The sequence below is a fragment of the Elephas maximus genome, chromosome 3 (genome assembly GCF_024166365.1).
Source record: "Elephas maximus indicus isolate mEleMax1 chromosome 3, mEleMax1 primary haplotype, whole genome shotgun sequence".
Classification (NCBI taxonomy): Eukaryota; Metazoa; Chordata; class Mammalia; order Proboscidea; family Elephantidae; genus Elephas; species Elephas maximus.
The window spans coordinates 146,569,763-146,591,863 of NC_064821.1; the positions used below are offsets into that span (position 1 = coordinate 146,569,763).

Here is a 22,101-nt window from a genome sequence, read left to right on the forward strand (position 1 = left end):
CAAATCATCACTTCTTTCAGCTTCATAATTGTTCAAAAATCATTTCTTTCACAGCTTCAGAGCTCTTGTTTGTAAACTTTTTGGATATTCTCAGTTGAGAAAACCTTTATCAAGTTTCTTTCATATAAGATTCTTGGGTAGTAACTCCTTTTGGAATTGACACCATTCATCAACCAGCATATGTGGTGTGTTAAGAAGTTTGTGTTATACTGGACAAAGACGGCATTTTGTGTCACACCAGAAAATCTTTTTCCAATGTGTTCATGTGATTTACTCTTCTTTTAATGGGATTATTAAATAATAATTATTAATTATTTCTATTCAAAATTGATCTCTTCCTCTTAATGAATTACTGCATTTTGGTATGATCTAATTCTTTTGGTTACAATTCTCTTCTCAGTGGCAGGAAAATGATTATTGAATTCATCATTTATCATTTTTGTTTCATATTCCATTATTTTTATTTCCTCTCAATTTTTTAATAAATTTGAAAATTACAAAATAAAGTTCCTACATATTGGTCCAAACCAGGAATCTGTTATCCCTCTCTTGTTTTATGAGAAGGTCCCATTATCTTGTGCAGTTAAAATGACATGTTCCCAACTTCCACTTTACCTAATTGCACAAATGCCCGTGGTCACTCCAGCTCCACCTAACACGAGGGGAAATATGAGAGGTGAGTGTGGAGTAGAAAAAGTCTGGATTTTAATTGATTGTGGCTAAAGCAGCTTTTTTTTTTTTTTAAACAGCTTACTTTTTTTTTCAAACAGCTTACTTTTGCAAATCTTAACAAAACAAAACAATCAGCATAGGAGTACAATTCAAAGGCCCTACAAGTCAAGGACTCTGAAGCTTAAACTTCTTTAGCTTCACAGTTAATTCCACCTTAGGACACAAAGGGACAAAAAAGCAAAACAAAACAAAACCCAAACTCACTGATTCCCACTCGTGGCAAGCCCATGTGTTACAGAGTAGAGCTGAGCTCCACAGGGTTTTCTTGGCTTTCGTCTTTACAGAAGCAGATCACCAGGCCTATATTCCGTGGCACCACTGTGTGGGTTCCAACTGCCAACTTTTGGTTAGCAGGCGAGAACAAACTCTTGGTATCACCCAGGGACCTACAAAGGGCCCACCAGTAGTAAAAAAATGTCCAGACCTCTGTTGCCTGGGGCTTCACTCTGCAGCTGTGACCTTCATCTGAGCTCAGGCAAAGCTGAGAAAGCCAGCTTTTTTTTCTTTGTATGGATTCTAAAAGCTTCATCCTCAAATAAACCAAAAGCATGCACTATGTATTCTTCGTACAACTCCAGGAATATTTTAAAAAGAAGTAGACAGTAAATGACATATCACATACCAGAAATGATGTAGCCTGTAGTAATAGCAATATTCACTTTCACAAGCCATGGATCATTCCTGTAAATATTTTTAAAAAGATTTTTTAGCACATGGGTTATAAATGATACCTACTTTTTTTTTCTATTGAGATTTAAATACAATGAAAACACTCTCTGTAGTTTCTCAAATGTTAAGTTGCCATATTCAAATATAAATCGTAGGCAGAGCCAACATGGCGCTATAGACAGAAACATCTTGCCGGCCCTCTGCAGCAAAGACCGGAAAAACTAAGTAAAACAGATAGAAATGTCAGTCCTGGAACCCTAAGTACCAAATGAAGGAATGAAGAACTCCATCAAGCACTGAATGAAATATGAAACTGCCAGAGAACAGAGAACCAGGGATACATGCTTTCCTACCTCCCACCTTTCTTCTCTCTATGTAGTCCCTGATGCTTCCCAATGGGCCATGGTTGCTCAGCTGGAGAGACTCTAGTTCGCTGCCATCAGGGTCTGCCACGCATTCACTGGCTGGCACCTTAGCCCCATTTTTTTTGTTTGTTTTTTTGCTTTATTTTTTTTTCCTTGTTTGTTTTCTGGGTTGCTCCCCGTTTTTTGGCTTTTTTTGTTGCTTCCGTAGCCCCACATGCCATCCCCTCCCCTTCGTGACAGGCTGTGACTTTTTTGTTTGGTTTTCTTTGATTTTTTGTTTTTTGGGCTTTTTTTGTTTTGTTTTGGTTGCTTCTCTCTTTCTCTCCCTTTCTTCTCCTCTTTCTTCGGCTCAGCTAGCCCTGTGTGCCTTCCCGTCCCCTTCTTGACAAAACGAAACCAAACCCATTACCATCCAGTCAATTGTGACTCATAGTGACTCTATATAGGACAGAGGAGAACTGACTCACAGGGTTTCTAAGGAGCAGCTGCTAGATTAGAACCGCCAGCCATTTGTTACCATCCAAGCTCTTAACCATTGCGCCACCAGAGACAGCCTTTGATGTTTTGGTTTGTTTGCTTTGTTCATTTTGTGTGTTCGTTCTTTTATTTCTTTTCTTTAATTTTATTGTGTGTGTGCGTGTTTGGCTTTTCTTTTTGCATTTCTCTCTATCCCTTCCGTCCTTCTATGTCTCTGGCTCAGCTAACCCCGTGCGCCATCTCCTTCCCTGCTTGATGGGCTGTGATTTTTTTGGTTTTGTTTGCTATGTTCTTCTTCTTCTTTTTTTTTTGTCTGCTTTTTGGTAGAGTTGTTTGGCCTTTTGTGTTGCCTCTCTCTCTCTCTATCTTCCTTCCTTCCTTTCTTTTCTCCCACTCATCTAGTCCCATTGCCTTCCCCTCCCCTTCTTGATGGGCTGTGACTTTTTGTTTGCTTTGTCCTTTTTTTTTTTGTTGTTTCTTCTGTCTCTATCCTTTCCTTCCGCTTCTCTCTCCCACCCACCCAGCCTTGTGTACCACATCTGCCCTTTTTAGAGGGGACGTGCTGCAGAGCGTGATTAGAGAAACACTGCACATGGCCTCCCCAGGTCTGCGCCACCATCACCGACCAGCTCCCTCAGAGCCATTTTATTTATCGTTTGGTTCTTTTTATCCTTTTATCTGGTATTGTTTCTCTTCTCCCTTTCCCTTTCTTTTGTCTCTCTCATCCATCAATCCCCATCTGCCGCCACCAGCTTCCTGGCAGGCTGTACTGTACCACTCAGCTGGAGAGCCTCTGGCACACTGTCTCCCAGGTCTGTACCGCCCCCACAGGCCAGCTCCCTCAGTGCGATATCTTATATTTTTCTTTCTTTTTTTCCTTCTCCCTCCTGCCTACACCCTTCACTGCCTCTATCCTTTGCTGATGGGCGATGCCATGCCAACTGGCAAGAGATACAGCAGCTCGCATCACCCCATTTCCACCCTGCCCCCAACAGACAGCACACTTACCATCATATTTGTTTGTTACTGTTGTTATTTTTATTTGCCTATTTAATTGTTGATTCCTTCTCTCTCTTTCCCCTTTTTCCCTTCTCCTGCCCACCTAGCCCTATGTGCCACTCACGCTGCGTCTTAACAGACTAAGCCACAATTCTCGTCCAGAGAGCCACTGGCACACGGCCTCGAAAGATCTGCTCCACCCTCACTGGCCGTATCCTACCCTACCACCATTTTATTTGCTTTTTATTTTTTTTTTTACTTTATCTTTTGCCTTTTTTCTCTTTTATTTACCTGTGTTTCTTTCTATTCATTCTTTTCCTTCAACCACCCAGTTAGCTCTGCATATAACATCCTCTCTTTTCCCTCCTGCTTATCTGCACTGTGAACCAAGGGCCACGCCCCAAATGGTACTGACACAATCTCCCAGACCCTTCCATGCACTGCCCCCCAAGCCTCATCTCATCTCCCCCACTTTGTACTGCAAACTACCCCATTCCGCCCCTTCATCCCTGCTGGACACACCCTGCTGCACCAGGCTGAGTGACCACCCCTATTCACTTGGACAAGGTCATGAGAAGCATCGTGCCCACGAGCGAGCAAGCAGCAAAACATACCCAACCTGCCTGCCCAGACATAACAAAATAAAACAAAAACGAAAGACAAAACAATCAAATCTACAATCACTAAATGAAGAAAGTAATTCCTAAATGTCCCAAACAGCAAAAAATATCAAAACTCATAAAAAAAAAAAAAAATAGGAGAGGATGGTTTCAGAGAGCAACCAAAATAAAACACTGGAACTATCTAATAGGAAATTCAACACTCTAAAATTCTGGATTCTGCAAGAGATGAAGAAAATGCAGACAAAGATAAAGAAGAAATAAACAAAATCATAGAAAAGACAGACAAAACAACGGAAGAAATAAAGAAAATAATACAGGGACAAAATGTCAAAATAAATAAACAATTAGAAACCCTACAGAAACAGCAATTAGAAATCCGAAAGATAAACAAGATTTCAGAAATGGACAGTGCACTAGAAGGTTTTAGGAGCAAATGTGAAACGATGGAAGACAGGATCAGCGAACCTGAAGACAAATCCTTAGATACCACTTTGAGGAAATATCAGAGAAAAGAATAAAAAAAAAAAAAAAATGAAGACACCCTGAGAACCGTGTGGGATACAATCAAAAGTAAAAATCTGTCTGTGATCTGAGTTCCACAACAGGGGGACAAAAGAGGAAATATAGACAGGATCATTGAAGGTTTGCTGACAGAAAACTTCCCGGATATTGTGAAAGATGAAAAGCCAAGTATCCAAGAAGCTCAATGAACCCCATATAGGATAGATCCCAAAAGAAAAACACCAAGACATATCATAATAACACTCACCAAAACCCAAGACAAAGAAAGAATCCTGAGAGGAGCTTGAGAAAAATGAAAAGTCACATACAAAGGGGGAAACAATAGGACTAAGCTCTGATTACTTGGCAGAAACCATGCAGGCAAGAAGACAAATGGGATGACATATATAAAATCTTGAAAGAAAAAAACTACCAACCAACAATAACATATGCTCATAAACACAAACATAAATCATAAAACACACAAAAAGAGTTTAGCAGAACTGAAATGATCCTGTAGTACTAGTACAAGCAGGCATATGTTGTTCCCAGGATAATCTCAGCCCATAGCCTCTGAGGAAATCTTGTGGCCTTCCTGTCCAAGATGATTCATTTTAATCAAGAGATCTTCTGTAGAAAATATTCTTTGATGGTTATGAGGGTGAGGAGGGAGGAAGGGGGGTATTCACTAATTAGATAGTAGACTAGAACTAATTTAGGTGAAGGGAAAGACAACACGCAATACAGGAGATGTCAGCATAACTGGACTAAATCAAAAGCAAAGAAGTTTCCTGAATACAACCAAACGCTTCAAAGGCCACAGTAGCAGGGATGGGGGTTTGGGGACCATATAGGTCAATTGACATAACAAAGTGTATTAAGAAAATGTTCTGTATCCTGCTTTGGTGAGAGGTGTCTGGGGTCTTAAATGCTAGCAAGCGGCCATCTAAGATGCATCAATTGGTCTCAACCCACCTGGAGCAAAGGAGAATGAAGAATACAAAAGACATACAGTAAAGATGAGCCCAAGAGACAGAAAGGCTCACATAAACCAGACACTACATCAGCCTGAGACCGGAAGAACTAGATGGTGCCTGGCTACCACCAATCACTGTCCTGACAGGGAACAGAACAGTGAATCCCTAATGAAACAGGAGAACAGTGGGATGCAGATCTCAAGTTCTTCTAAAAAGACCAGGCTTAATGGTCTGAATGAGACTAGAGAGACCTGGAGGTCATGGTCCCCACACCCTTTGTTAGCCCAAGACTGGAACCATTCCCGAAGCCAGCTCTTCAGACAGGGATTGGACTAGACTATTAGATAATGATACTGGTAAGGAGTGAACTTCTTGGCTCATGTAGACACATGAGACTATGTGAGCAACTCCTGTCTGGAGGTGAGATGAGAAGGAAAAGGGGGACAAGAGCTGGTTGAATGGACATGGGGAATACAGGGTGGGGAGGAGGAATGTGCTGCCTCATTAGATGGAGAGTAGCTAGGAGTACATAGCAAGGTGTGCATAACATTTTCTATGAGAGACTGACGTGATTTGTAAAGTTTCACTTAAAGCACAATAAATAAATAAATAAAAGAGATCTTCTGTAGTCCATAATTTCCCTGAAATTTACTCTAGGCCCAAGCCAGTCTCCAAAATTTCCTTGAGAATAAATCCTCAACTCTCCGAAGTCAGAGTGGGCTCAGATTGTCTAAAGTACTTAAAGCCAATCCATACTGAAGTCTCCGAAGTAGAAGACCTCAAACCTCCTCAGGGTAGCTGAAAGTCCCCAGTGCCTTTTGTACTAAATCCAAGTTTTCAGAACTATTCCCAGACTTCCCAAACACAGGGATGTAAAATAAGGGCTTTTGTTTTTTTGCTTTTTTTCCAAGAATTTGGAAGGCATCCTTCACTCCGCCAGTAGAATTCATGATGGAGTTTGGAGAATATCTAAGTGCCTGTTACAATTGACACTCCACTGTATTAAATCACCTAAGGAATGTCTCGTTAGGAATTCTGGATCCCATTCTATGCCTTGCAATGCACAAAATACTGTATTAGCTATGATAATACTTTCAACTGCACAAGTAACCACAATTTCTCATATATATTAGCTAAAAGTTTTACTAAGATAATTTAGCGAAAAGATAACTTTTTATAAATGTGTTCTCAAATGATTTGTTTGCAAGAGGATCCAAATGAAATTGTAGATGCTCATTTTTTTGACTCCTTATTCTGAATCACAGACACAAATACCTCGAGCAATCATCTAATCCCGCCTCTTATTTTGAAGCAGTAGGTTATTATCATCATCATTTTACTGAGGAGTAGAGGGACTAAGCTATTATCATACAATTAGGAAATAATCAGAGTAGAACAGCTTAACCCTGCTGTTTCAACCTCTACATATATCAGCATTCTACACTTTTGACCTACTAATGCCCTTTGCTCTAAGAAACAAATATAAATTATCAGTCCTTTATCTGATTTATAATGTGAACTAATGCTGAACTATTTAAATCTCAATGAAAAAAAAAGTACATGTCATTTATAACAAAGTAAGACTGTCAACAGTTAGAACTACAACTGGAAACAACACAAATCATGTCTTCTTTACAAACTTGGATCTGAAAACTACAACCCATGAAAATAGAACTGTAATAAATTATAGCATAAAATGTAAAAATATAAAAAATAATAAGTAGAAATTTGTTAAGAAAAAAATTGATCAGAGTCATCTTTGTTGTAAAATTTACTTCGCAAAATAACTGGTTCTTCTGGAAATCATCTAAGAAAAATAAAAATAAAGCTAGAAATTATTTACATAGACTATATAGAAACCTGGTCAGGGAACTAAACTCACTAAATTGATTCATTCTGAAAAATGGCTTCCCAATGAAAATTCATCAATATTGGTACAATACTGATGGGAATAATCCCACATTGATGAATAAAACACAACATCCTTGTAAACAGTTGTGGCCAAAATGCCTGGTGAAATTGCCTCCAAAGCCCACGTCTGCCGCATCCCAGGGCAGTGCTTCCTCAAAACACATCTCTTCTCTCAAACTAAGCTGAACTAAAACTTTCATATAGCACAAGAAATACACTTTGTAAAATTGTTGCCATTGGAATGAATTTAAACTTTTCAAAAGGAACCATCTTACAGATCATCCTGTTATTGATAAGCAGTTTCTTTTTTTCTTTTTAAGGTTGATTTACTTATTTATTGTACTTTAGATGAACGTTTACAGAACAAACTAGTTTCTCATTAAACAGTTAGTACACATATTGTTTTATGACATTGGTTAACAACCCCACGAAATGTCAACACTTTCCCTTCTCAACCTTGGGTTCCCTATTGCCAGCTTTCCTGTCCCCTCCTGCCTTCTAGTGTTTGCCCCTGGGCTGTTGTGCCTCTTTAGTCTCATTTTGTTTTACGGGCCTGTCTATAATCTTTGGCTAAAGGCTGAACCTCAGGAGTGACTTCATTACTGAGCTAAAACATTTCCAGGGGCCATACTCTCAGGATTTCTCTAGTCTCTGTCAGGCCAACAAGTCCAGTTTTTTTGTGTGTGAGTTAGAATTTTGTTCTACATTTTCCTCCAGCTCTGTCCAGGACCCTCTATTGTGATCCCTGTCAGAGCAGTCAGTGGCGGTAGCCAGGCACCATCAAGGATTACTGGACTCAGTCTGGTGGAGGCCATGGTAGATACGGTCCATTCGTTCTCTGAGCTAATCTTTCCCTCGTATCTTTAGTTTTCTTTATTCTCCCTTGCTCCTGAAGGGGTGAGACCAGTGGAGTATCTTAGATGGCCACTCACAGGCTTTTAAGACCCCAGACACTACTCACCAAAGTAGAATGTAGAACTTTTTTTTTTTTTTTTTATCAACTATCTTATATCAATTGAGCTAGATGTTTCCCAAGACCATAGTCCCCACAGCCTTCAGCCCAGCAATTCGGTCCCTTGGGGAGTTCGGATTTGTTTGTGGAGTTTCCACGACCTTGCCCTGGGCAAGTTGTGCTGGCGTCCCCAGTACTGTGTACTGACTTACCCTTCACTAAATTTACTACTTGTCTATTTAGTGTTTTTCCATGGCCACCCCTCCCTTCCCTCGTAACCATCAAAGACTGTGTGTAAAGCTTTGCATGAATTTTTATAATAGTGGTCTCATACAATATTTGTCCTTTTGTGATTGACTTATTTCACTCAGCATAATGCCCTTCAATTCACCCATGTTATGAGATTCTTCAAAAATTCATCATTGTTCCTTATCATTGAGTATACTCCATTGTATGTATGGACAATACTTTGTTTATCAGTTCATCTGTTTTGGGCATCTAGGTTGTTTCCATCTTTTTGCTATTGTGAATAACGCTGCACTGAACATGGGAGTGCATATGTCTACTCATATTGACGACTCTTCATTTCTCTAGGATATATTCCTAGGAGTGGGATTGCTGGATCATATGCTATTTCTATTTCTAGCTTTCTAAGGAAGCATCATATCATTTTCCAAAATGGTTGTATCATTTTGCATTCTCGACAGCAGTGTATAAGAGTTCTGATCTCCCCTCAGCCTCTGCAACATTTGTATTTCCTGTTTTTTTGATTCGTGCCACTAAGGCCAGCACGAGATGGTATCTCATAGTGGTTTTGATTTGCGTTACTCCAGCTTTGCCCTTTTTAAACTGGATTGTCTTTTTGTTGTAGAGGTGTTGTATTGTCTTGTAGATTTTAGAGATTAGACCTTTCTCTGATTTATAACAGCCAAAAATTTTTTCCCAATCTGTAGGTTCTCTTTTTACTCTTTTGGTGAAGTCTTTTGATGAGCATAAGTGTTTAATTTTTAGAAGATCCTAGCTATGCAGCTTATCTTCTGGAGTTTCAGTCTTGTTGCTTATGGTTTCTATGCTATTAATGTTGTGTATGAGAGCCTCCAGTATTGATCCTATTTTTTCTTCTCTGAACTTTATAGTTTTTGGCTTTATATTATGTCTTTGATCAAATTTGAATCAGTTTTGGTGTATCGTGTGAGGTATGGGTCCTGTGTCATTTTTCTGCAGATGGATGTCCAGTTTTGCCAGCACCATTTGTTAATACATGGTATAATAGCCTCTAAAAAAAACAAAAAACTTAGGAATAAATCTTATACATGGTATTGTTTTCCTGATTTCCTTTTCATCGTTCTCTTTCTTGGTATATAGGAATCCCACTGATCTTTGTATGTTTATCTTCTGTCCTGCTATTCTGTTGAATCTTTCTATTAGTTCCAGTAGTTGTCTCATGGAGTCTTTGGGTTTTCTTTGCGTAGTATCATATCATCCCCAAATAGGGGCAGTTTAACTTCTTCATTACCAGTATACAAAAAACCAGTATAGATACCCTTTATTTCTGTTTCTTGGCTTATTGCTCTAGCTAAGACTTCCAGCATAATGTTAAATAGGGCTGGTGATAAAGGGCATTCTTGTCTTGTTCCTGTTCTCACAGGGAAAGTTTTCAGCCTCTCTCCATTAAGAATGATGTTGCCCCTTGATTTTGCATTGATACCCTTTCTTATGTTGAGAAATTTCCCTTCTATACCTATTTTATTGAGGGTTTTTATCAGGAATGCATGCTGGACTTTATCAGATCATTTCCTGTGTTGATTGAGGGCATCATGTAATTCTTTTCTTTCTTTTTATTTATGTGGTGGATTACGTTGATTGATTTTCTAATGTTGAACCATCCTTGCATACCTGCTATTAATCCTACTTGGTTATAGTGTATTATTTTTAATTAATTAATAATTTATTGTGCTTTAAGTGAAAGTTTACAAAAATCAAGTTAGTCTTTCATACAAAAAGTTATGCATACATTGCTATGTACCCTTAGCTGCTTTCCCCCAATGAGACAGCACATTCTTCCTCTCTTCCATGTATTCCTTGTGTCCATTCGACCAGCTCCTGTCCCCCTCTTCCTTCTCATCTTGCCTATACATAGGAGTTGATCACATAGTCTCAAGTATCTACTTGAGTAAGAAGTTCATGCCTCACCAGTATCATTATCTATCTTATAGTCCAGTCCAATCCCCATCTGAAGAGTCAGCATCAAGTATGTTTCTAGTCTTGGGCTAACAAAGGGTCCGAGGTCCATGATCTCCATGGTCCCTCTAGACTCAGTCAGACCATTAAGCATGGCCGTTTTATGAGAATTTATAAGATCTGCATCCCACTGTTCTCCAGTTTTAACAGGAATTCTCTTCTGTGTTCCCTGTCAGGGCAGTGATTGGTGGTAGTCGGGCACCGTTTAGTTCTTCTGGTCTCAGGCTGATGTAGTCTCTGGTGTATGTGGCCCTTTCTGTCTTTTGGATTCATCTTTACCATGTCTTTTGTGTTCTTCATTCTCCTTTGCTCCAGGGGTTGAGACCAATTGATGAATCTTAGATGGCTGCTTGCTAGTTTTTAAGACCCCAGACACCTCTCACCAAAGTGGGATAAAGAACGTTTTCTTAATACATTCTGTTATGGCAATTGACCTAGATGTCCCCTAAAACCATGATCCCCAACCCCCATCCCTGCTACTCTGGCCTTTGAAGCATTCAGTTGTATTCAGGAAACTTCTTTGCTTTTGGTTTAGTCCAGTTGTGCTGACCTCTTCTGTATTGTGTGTTGTCTTTCCCTTCACCAAAAATAGTTCTATTCTACTAATTCCCCCACCTGTCTGTCAGTTTGCCATACTGTGGGGGCTTGCACATTGCTGTGACCCTGGAAGCTATGCCACTGTTATTAAGACACCCTGGAGGGTCACCCATGGAGGACAGGTTTCAGCTGAGCTTCCAGACTAAGACAGAATAGGAAGGACACAGCAGTCTATTTCTGAAAAGAATTAGCCAGTGAAAACCTTATGTGTAGCAGCAGAACATTGTCTGATATAGTGCCAGAAGATGAGCCCCCCAGTTTGGAAGGCACTCAGAAGAAGACTAGGGAAGGGATGCCTCCTCAAATAGAGTCAGCCTTAAAGACGTGAATGGAGTGAAGCTTTCATGACCTTTATTTGCTGATGTGGCACAATTCAAAATGAGATGAAAGGGCTGGAATCATCCATTAATAATCGGAACCTGGAATGTACGAAGTATGAATCAAGGAAAAGAGGAAATTGTCAAAAATGAAATGGAATGCATAAACATCAATATCCTAGGCCTATTCTCAGGAAACGTGATCCAACCAAATGTGGAAATTATTCAATAATATCGGTAACATCACATGCAAGCAAAATTTTGCTGAAGAGCATTCAAAAACAGCTGCAGCAGTATATCGACAGGGAACTGCCTGAAATTCAGGCCGGATTCAGGAGCGGACATGGAACCAGGGATATCAATACTGACGTCAGATGTATCCTGGCTGAAAGCAGAGAATACCAGAAGGATGTTTACCTGTGTTTTATTGACTATGCAAAGGCATTTGACTGTGTGGATCATAATAAATTATGGATAACACTGCAAAGAATGAGAATTCCAGAACATTAATTGTGCTCATGAGGAACCTGTACAAAGATCAAGAGGCAGTTGTTCAGACAGAACAAGGGGATACTGAGTAGTTTAAAGTCAGGAAAGGTGTGCGTCAGGGTTGTATCATTTCACCATACCTGAATTAAAAAAAAAAAAAAATTTTCTTTTTTTTTTTTATTCAGTATGTATGCTGAACAAATAATCTGAGAAGCTAGACTATATGAAGAAGAACACAGCATCAGGACTGGAGGAAGACTCATTAACAACCTCCATTATGCAGATGACACAACCTTGCTTGCTGAAAGTGAAGAGGACTTGAAGCACTTACTAATGAAGATCAAAGACCACAGCCTTCAGTATGGCTTACACCTCAACATAAAGAAAACAAAAGTCCTCACAACTAGACCAATTAGCAACATCATGATAAATGGAGAAAAGAGAGAAGTTGTCAATGATTTCATTTTACTTGGATCCACAATCAACAGCCATGGAAACAGCAGTCAAGAAATCAAAAGACAAGGCCCTGGATAAGTAAAGCATTGCTGAAAAAGAAGAAAAAAGTGGGAGGCCTCACTCTACCTGAGTTTAGAACCTATCATACTGTGACTGTAGTCGAAACAGCCTGGTACTGGTACAACAACAAATACATAGACCAATGGAACAGGATTGAGAATCCAGACATGAATCCATCCACATACGAGCAGTTGATATTTGATAAAGGACCAAAGTCAGTTAAAAGTGGAAAAGATAGTCTGTTCAACAAATGGTGTTGGCATAACTGGATATCCATCTGCAAAAAAAAAAAAAATGAAACAATACCCATACCTCACACCCTGCACAAAAACTAACACAAAATGGATCAAAGGCCTAAATATAAAATCTAAAATGAAAACGCTCATGGAAGAAAAAATAGAGACAACACTAGGAGCCCTAATACATGGCATAAACCATATACAAAACATTACTAAAATGCAGAAGAGAAACTAGATAACTGGGAACTCCTAAAAATCAAACACCTATGCTCATCCAAAGACTTCACCAAAAGAATAAAAAGATTACCAGTATTTTCAAAGAAAAATCAGATAAAATGAAAAAGAGGAAGACACAATTTATAAAGAAAAACTACTTGGCACAAAAAAATTAAGCAGAAAAAAGAAACTGTCAACAACACACAAAAAAAGTCATCAAAATGACAGCACTAAACTCATACCTATCCATAATCACACTGAATGTAAATGGACTAAATGCACCAATAAAGAGACAGAGAGTTGCCGAATGGATTAAAAAAAAAAAGAAAAAAACACAGACATTTTGTCTATATGCTGCTTACAAAAGATACCTTAGACTTAAAGACATAAACAAACTAAAACTCAAGGGATGGAAAAAAATCAAGTAAACAACATTCAAAAAAGTGCTAGAGTGGCGATGCTAATTTCTCACATAACAGACTTTAAAGTTAAATTCAGCACAAAGGATAAGGAAGGACACTATAATGATAAAACGGACAATATACCAGGAGGATATCGCCATATTAAATATTTATGCACCCAACCACAGGGCTTCAAGATACATAAACTCTAACAGCACTGAAAAGTGAGATAGACAGCTCCATAACAATACTACGAGACTTCAACACACCACTTTCAGTGAAGGACAGAACATCAAGAAAGATGCTTAATAAAGAGACAGAATATCAAATTTCCACAATCAACAAACTTGACCTCATACACATATATGGAACACTCCATCATACAGCACACAAATGCACTTTCTTTTCCAGCACACATGGAACATTCTCTAGAAGAGACCACATATTAGGTCATAAAGCAAGCCTTAAGATAATCCGAAATATTGAAATGTTACAAAGCATCTTCTCTGACCTTAAAGCCATAAAACTAGAAATTTATAACAGAAAAAACAAGGGGAAAAAAGCAAACATATGGAAACTGAACAACACCTTCCTCAAAAACTACTGGGTTATAGAAGAAATTAAGGATGGAATAAAGAAATTCATAGAATCAAATGAGAATGAAAACACACCCTACCAGAACCTTTGGGATACAGTAAAAGCAGTGCTCAGAGGTCAACTTACAGCAATAAACGCACACATCAAAAAAGAAGAAAGGGCCAAAACCAAAGAATTATCCCTACAACTTGAACAAATAGAAAGAGAGTAAAAAAAGAAACCCTTAGGCACCAGAAGAAAACAAATAATAAAAATTAGAGCAGAATGAAATGAAATAGAGAACAGAAAAAAAATTGAAAGAGTTAATAAGACCAAAAGCTCGTTCCTTGAGGAGATTAACAAAATCAATAAACCCTTGGCCAGAATGACAAAAGAAAAACAGGAGAAGAAGCAAATAACCCGAATAAGAAATGAGATGGGCGATATCACAACAGACCCAACTGAAATTAAAAGAATCGTAACAGAATACTATGAAAAATTGTACTCCAACAAATTTGAAAACCTAGAGGAAATGGAAAAATTTCTAGAAACACACTGCCTACCTATACTAACACAAACAAAGGGAGAACAACTAAATAAACCCATAAGAAAAGAGGAGACTGAAAAGGAAATTAAAAAACTCCCAACAAAAAAAAGCTGTGGCCCTTACAGCTTCACTCAAGAATTCTACCAAACTTTCAGAAAAGAGTTACCACCACTACTACTAAAGGTATTTCAGAGCATAGAAAAGAATAGCATACTCCCAACCTCATTTTACGAAGCCAACATAACCCTGATACCAAAACCAGGTAAAGACACCACAAAAAAAGAAAGTTACAACCAACATCCCTCATGAACATAGACACAAAAATCCTCAACAAAATTTTAGCCAATACAATTCAACAACATATCAAAAAAGTAATTCACCACGACCAAGTGGGATTCATACCAGGTATGCAGGGATGGTTCAACATTAGAAAAACAATCAATGTCATCCACCATATAAATAAAACAAAAGACAAGAACCACATGATCTTATCAATTGATACAGAAAAGGCATTTGACAAAGTCCAACACCAATTCGTGATAAAAACACTCAGTGAAATAGGAATAGAAGGAAAAATTCCTCAGCATACTAAAGGGCATTTATACAAAGCCAACAGCCAACATATCCGAAATGGAGAGAAACTGAAAGCATTCTCCTTGAAATAGGGAACCACACAAGGATGCCCTTTATCACCACTCTTTTTCAATATTGTGCTGGAGGTCCTAGCCAGAGCTTTTAGGCTAGATAAAGAAATAAAGGGCATGCAAATTGGCAAAGAAGAGGTAAAAGTATCCCTATCTGCAGATGACATGACCTTATACACAGAAAAACCTAAAGAATCCTCAAGAAAACTACTGAAATTAATAGAACAGTTTAGCGGAGTATTAGGATAAAAGATAAACATAAAAAAATCAGGTGGATTCCTCTATGCCAACAAAGAGAACGTCAGAGAGGAAATCACCAAATCGATACTATTTACAATAGCCCCCAAGAAGATAAAATACTTGGGAATAAATCTAAACAAAGATGTAAAAGACCTATCCAAAGAAAATTACAAGACACTACTGCAAGAAACCAAAAGAGACCTACATAAGTGGAAAAACATACCTTGGTCATGATAGGAAGACTCAGCATTGTAAAAATGTCTATTCTACCCAAAGCAATCTAAAGATACCATGCAACCCCGACCCAAATACTAATGACATTTCTTAATGCGATGGAGAAACAAATCACCAACTTCATACAGAAGAGAAAGAGGCCCTGGATAACTAAAGCATTACTGAATAAGAAGAACAAAGTGGGAGGCCTCCCATTACCTGATTTTAGAATATATTACACCATGACAGTAGTCAAAACATCCTGGTACTGGTACAAAAACAGACACATAAACCAATGGAACTGAATTGAGAAACCAGACATAAATTCATGTACCTATGACCAGCTGTCCTGTAGCGCCACTCAGAGTCCTAATTGACTCGACGGCAATGGGTTGTTGTTTGCTGTATGAGCAGCTGATATTTGACAAAGGCCCAAAGTTAAAATGGGAAAAGACAGCCTCTTTAACAAATAGTGCTGGCATAACTGGATATGCACAAAAATTAAACAAGACCCATACCTCACACCATGCACAAAAACTAACTCAAAATGGAGCAAAGACCAAAATATAAAATCTAAAACAATAAAGGTCATTGTCATGGATTGAGTCATGTCTCCCCAAAAATGTGCATATCAGCTTGGTTAGGCCATGATGTGAGTACTCTGTGGTTGTCCTCCATTTTGAGATTGTAATTTTCTGCTAAAGAGGATTAGGGTAGGATTGTAACACCTGTACTAGGTCACGTCCTTGATCCAATATAAAGGGACTGTCCCTGGGGTGTGGCCTGCACCACCTTCTATCTCTCAAGAGATAAAAGGAAAGGGAAGCTAGCAGAGAGGGGGAACCTCACACCACCAAAAAAGCAGCACCAGGAGCAAAGTGCATCCTTTGGACATGAGGTTTCTGCGCTGAGATGCTCCCAGACCAAGGGAAGGCTGATAGCAAGGACCTTCCTCCAGAGCTGACAGAGAGAGAGAAATCCTTCCTCTGGAGCTGGCACCCTGAATTTTGGCTTCTAGCCTACTGGATTATGAAAGACTAAACTTCCCTTTGTTAAAGCCATCTACTTGTGGTATTTTCATAATAGCAGCACTAGATGACTGAGACAATCATGGAAGAAAAAATAGGGACGATGCTAGGAGCCCTAATACACAGCATAAACACTACACAAAACAATATTAACAATACACAAACACCAGAAGAGAAGCTAGATAACTGCGAGCTCCTAAAAATCAAACACCTATGCTCATCCAAATACTTTATCAAAAGAGTAAAAAGATTACCTACAGACTTGGAAAAAGTTTTTAGCTATGACAATCCCAATCAACATCTGATCTCGAAAATCTACATGATACTGCAAAAAATCAACCACAAAAAGAAATATAACCCCACGTGTCTGTCAGTTTGTCATACTGTGGGGACTTGTGTATTGCTGTGATGCTGGAGGCTATGTCACTGGTATTCAGATACCAGCAGGGTCACCCATGGAGGGCAGGTTTCAGCTGAGCTTCCAGACTAAGACAGACAAGGAAGAAGGACTCAGCAGTCTACTTCTGAAAAGCATTAGCCAGTAAAAACCTTATGAACAGCAGTGGAACATTGTCTGATATAGTGCTGGAAGATGAGCCCCCCAGGTTGGAAGACACTCAAAATATAACTGGGGAAGAGCTGCCTCCTCAAAGTAGAGTCAACCTTAATGACGTGCATGGAGTAAAGCTTTCAGGACCTTCGTTTGCTGATGTGGCATGGCTCAAAATGAGAACAAACAGCTGCAAACACCCATTAATAATTGGAACCTGGAATGTACAAAGTATGAATCTAGGAAAATTGGAAATCGTCAAAAATGAAATGGAATGCATAACATCAATATGCTAGGCATTAGTGAGCTGAAATGCACTGGTATTGGCCATTTTGAATAGGACAATCATATAGTCAACTACGCTGGGAATGACAATTTGAAGAGGAATGGTGTTGCATTCATTGCCAAAAAGAACGTTTCAAGATCTATCCTGAAGTACAATGCTGTCAATGATAGGATTATATCCATAACCCTACAAGGAAGACCAGTTAATACGACTATTATTCAAATTTACATACCAACCACTAGGGCCACAGATGAAGAAATAGAAGATTTTTATCAGCTGCTGCAGTCTGAAATTGGTCGAACATGCAATCGAACATGCAATCAACATGCATTGATAATTACTGGCGATTGGAATTCAAAAGTTGGAAACAAAGAAGAAGGATCAGTAGTTAGAAAATATGGCCTTGGTGATAGAAACAATGCTGGAGATAGAATGATAGAATTTTGCAAAACCAACAACTTCTTCATTGCAAATAGCTTCTTTCACCAACATAAACGGCGACTATACACACGGACCTTGCAGGATGGAACACACAGAAATCAAGTTGACTACATCTGTGGAAAAAGACAATGGAAAAGCTCAATATCATCAGTCAGAACAAGGCCAGGGGCCGACTGTGGAACAGACCATCAATTGCTCATGTGCAAGTTCAAGCTGAAACTGAAGAAAATCAGAGCAAGTCCACGAGAGCCAAAATATGACCTTGAGTATATCCCACCTGAATTTAGAGACCATCTGAAGAATAGATTTGACGCATTGAACACTGGTGACCGAAGGCCAGACGAGTGGTGTAATGACATCAAGGACATCATACATGAAGAAAGCAAAAGGTCATTGAAAAGACAGGAAAGAAAGAAAAGACCAAGATGGATGCAGAGAAGACTCTGAAACTTGCTCTTGAACATCGAGCAGCTAAAGCAAAAGGAAGAATTGATGAAGTTAAAGAACTGAACAGAAGATTTCAAAAGGGCGGCTCGAGAAGAGAAAGTAAAGTATTATAATGACATGTGCAAAGAGCTGAAGATGGAAAACCGAAAGGGAAGAACATGCTCGGCGTTTCTCAAGCTGAAAGAACTGAAGAAAAAATTCAAGCCTCAAGTTGCAATAGTGAAGGATTCTATGGGGAAAATATTAAATGACACAAGAAGCATCAAAAGAAGATGGAAGGAATACACAGTCATTATACCAAAAAGAATTAGTCTATGTACAACCATTTCAAGAGGTAGCATATGATCGGGAACCAATGGTACTGAAGGAAGAAGTCCAAGCTGCTCTGAAGGCATTGCTGAAAAACAAGGCTCCAGGAACTGATGGAATATCAATTGAGATGTTTCAATGAACAGATGTAGTGCTGGAGGTGCTCACTCATCTATGTTGAGAAATATGGAAGACAGCTTCCTGCCCAACTGACTGGAAGAGATCCATATTTATGCCTATTCCCAAGAAAGCTGATCCAACCGAATGTGCAAATTATAGAACAATATCATTAATATCACACGCAAGCAAAATTCTGCTGAAGATCATTCAAAAACAGCTGCAGCAGTATATCGACAGGGAACTGCCAGAAATTCAGGCTGGTTTCAGAAGAGGACTTGGAACCAGGGATATCATTGCTGATGTCAGATGGATCCTGGCTGAAAGCAGAGAATACCAGAAGGATGTTTACCTGTGTTTTATTGGCTATGCAAAGGCATTTGACTGTGTGAACACTTAATTGTGTTCATGAGGAACCTGCATATAGATCAAGAGGCAGCTGGTCACACAGAACAAGGGGATACTGAGTGGTTTAAAGTCAGGAAAGGTGTACGTCAGGGTTGTATTCTTTCACCATACCTATTCAATCTGTATGCTGAGCAAATAATACGAGAAGCTGGACTATACGAGGAAGAATGTGGCCATCAGGATTGGAGGAAGGCTCGTCAACAACCTACGATATGCAGATGACACAACCTTGCTTGCTGAAAGTGAAGAGGACTTGAAGCGCTTACTAATTAAGATCAAAGACCAACAGCCTTCCGTATAGATTGCACCTCAACATAAAGAAAACAAAAATCCTCACAACTGGATCAATTAGCAACATCATGATAAACAGAGAAAAGATTGAATTTGTCAAGGATTTCATTTTACTTGGATCTACAAACAACAGCCGTGGAAGCAGCAGTCAAGAAATCAAAAGACACATTGTATTGGGTAAATCTACTGCAAAAGACCTCTTTCAACTGTTGAAGAGCAAAGTTGTCAGCTTGAAGACTAAGGTGCGCCTGACCCAAGCCATGGTATTTTCAATTGTGTCATATGCATGCGAAAGCTGGACAATGAATAAGAAAGACCAAAGAAGAATTGACACCTTTGAATTGTGGTGTTGGTGAAGCATATTGAATATAACATGGACTGCCAAAACAATGAACAAATCTGTCTTAGAAGTAGTACAACCAGAATGCTCCTCAGAAGCAAGGATGGCGAGACTGCGTCTTACATGCTTTGGACATGTTGCCAGGAGGGATCAGTCCCTGGAGAAGGACATCATGCTTGGTAAAGTACAGGGTCAGAGGAAAAGAGGAAGACCGTCAACGACGTGGATCGACACAGTGGCTGCAAGAATGAGCTCAAGCATAACAACAATTGTAATGATTGCTCAGGACCAGGCAGTGTTTTGTTCTGTTGTGCATAGGGTCGCTATAAGTTGGAACTGACTCAATGGCACCTAACAACAACAACAAATCAATTAAAAATGGGCGAAGGATATGAACAGACACTTCACCAAAGACGACATTCAGGCAGCTGACAGATACTTGAAGAAATGCTCACGATCGTTAGCCATCAGAGAAATGCAAATTGAAACTACAATTAGATACCATCTCACCCCAACAAGGCTGGCATTAATCCAAAAAACACAAAATAATAAATGTTGGAGAGGTTGTGGAGAGACTGGAACACTTATACACTGCTGGTGGGAACGTGAAATGGATCAACCACTTTGGAAATCGATTTGGCGCTTCCTTAAAAAGCTAGAAATAGAACTACCATAGGATCTAGCAATTCCACTCCTTGGAATATATCCTAGAGAAATAAGAGCCTTCACAGGAACAGATACATGCATACCCACGTTCATTGCAGCACACTTTACAATAGCAAAAAGATGGAAGCAACCAAGGTGCCCATCAACGGATAAATGGATAAATAAACGATGTATATTCACATAATGGAATACTACACAACAATTAAGAACATCGATGAATCTGTGAAACATTTCATAATACAGAGGAATCTGGAAGGCATTATGCTGAGTGAAATTTGTCAGTTGTAAAAGGAGAGATATTGTATGAGACCAGTATTATAAGAACTCTAAGAAAAGTTTAAACATAGAGGTAAATATTCTTTGATGGTTATGAGGGTGGGAAGGGAGGGAGAGGGTATTCACTAATTAGATTGTTGTTGTTGTTGTTAGGTGTCGTCAAGTCTGTTCTGACTCATAGCGACCCTAAGCACAATAGAACGAAACACTGCCCAGTCCTCACCATCCTTACAGTCGTTATGCTTGAGTCCATTGTTGCAGCCACTGTGTCAATCCACCTTGTTGAAGGTCTTCCTCTTTTCCATTGACCCTGTACTTTACCAAGCATGATGCCCTTCTCCAGGGATTGATCGCTCCTGGCAACATGTCCAATGTATGTAAGAAGTAGTCTCACCATCCTTACTTCTAAGGAGCATTCTGGTTGTATTTGTTCCAAGACAGATTTGTCCATTGTTTTGGCAGTCCATGGTATATTCAATATTCTTCGCCAGCACCACAATTCAAAGGTGTCAATTCTTCTTCGGTCTTCCTTATTCATTGTCCAGCTTTCACATGCATATGATGCAATTGAAAATACCATGGCTTGGGTCAGGTGCACCTTAGTCTTCAAGGTGACAACTTTGCTCTTCAACAGTTTAAAGAGGTCTTTTGTAGCAGATTTGCCCAAGACAATGCGTCTTTTCATTTCTTTTTTTTTATTTTTATTGTGCTTTAAGTGAAAGTTTACAAATTAAGTCAGTCCCTCATACACAAACTTAGATACACCTTGCTATATACTCCTAATCGCTCTCCCCCTAATCAGACAGCACACTCCTTCCCTCCACTCTCTATTTTTGTGTCCATTTGGCCAGCCTCTGATCCCCTCTGCTCTGTCATCTCCCCTCCAGACAGGAGATGCCAACACAGTCTCGTGTGTCTACTTGATCCGAGAAGCTCATTCTTCACCAGTATCATTTTCTATGCCACAGTCCAGTCCAATCCCTGTCTGAAGAGTTGGCTTTGGGCATGGTTCCTATCTTGAGCTAAGAGAAGTTCTGGGGACCATGACCTTCAGGGTCCTTCTAGTCCCAGTCAGACCATTAAGTCAGGTCTTTTTATGAGAATTTGGTGCCTGCATCCCACTTCTCTCCTCCTCCCTTGGGGGTTCTCTGCTGTGTTCCCTGTCAGGGCAGTCAACAGTTGTAGCCACACACCATCTAGTTCTTCTGGTCTCATGCTGATGTAGTTTCTGGTTTCTGTGGTCCTTTCTGTCTCTTGGGGCCATAATTACCTTGTGTCTTTGGTGTTCTTCATTCTCCTTCGCTCCAGGGGGTTTGAGACCAATTGATGCATCTTAGATGGCTCCTTGCTAGTGTTTAAGACCCCATAAGCCACACTGCAAAGTGGGATGCAGATTGTTTTCTTAATAGATTTTATTATGCCAATTGCTTTATCTTCAGTCTCGTTAATTCTGCCTTCCATTTCCTCAATTCTGCTCCTCGACTTTCTATCGAATTGTCT

At 39.4% G+C, this 22,101-nt stretch overlaps 2 protein-coding genes across 3 annotated transcripts in view; one reads left to right on the forward strand and one right to left on the reverse strand.

Moving 5' to 3' along the window:
• The window catches only part of ALG14 (ALG14 UDP-N-acetylglucosaminyltransferase subunit), a 925,968-nt gene that overhangs the window by 584,850 nt on the left and 319,017 nt on the right, over positions 1-22,101 (forward strand). The gene's annotated exons all lie outside the window — the stretch shown is intronic.
• LOC126073262 (TLC domain-containing protein 4-like) overlaps positions 1-22,101 on the reverse strand; it is a 96,031-nt gene that overhangs the window by 46,296 nt on the left and 27,634 nt on the right. For both annotated transcript variants that reach the window (XM_049879728.1, XM_049879729.1), the window contains exon 4: positions 1,355-1,413. In XM_049879728.1, coding sequence (XP_049735685.1) covers positions 1,355-1,413 — 59 coding nt within the window. The remainder of the gene's footprint in view (positions 1-1,354; positions 1,414-22,101) is intronic.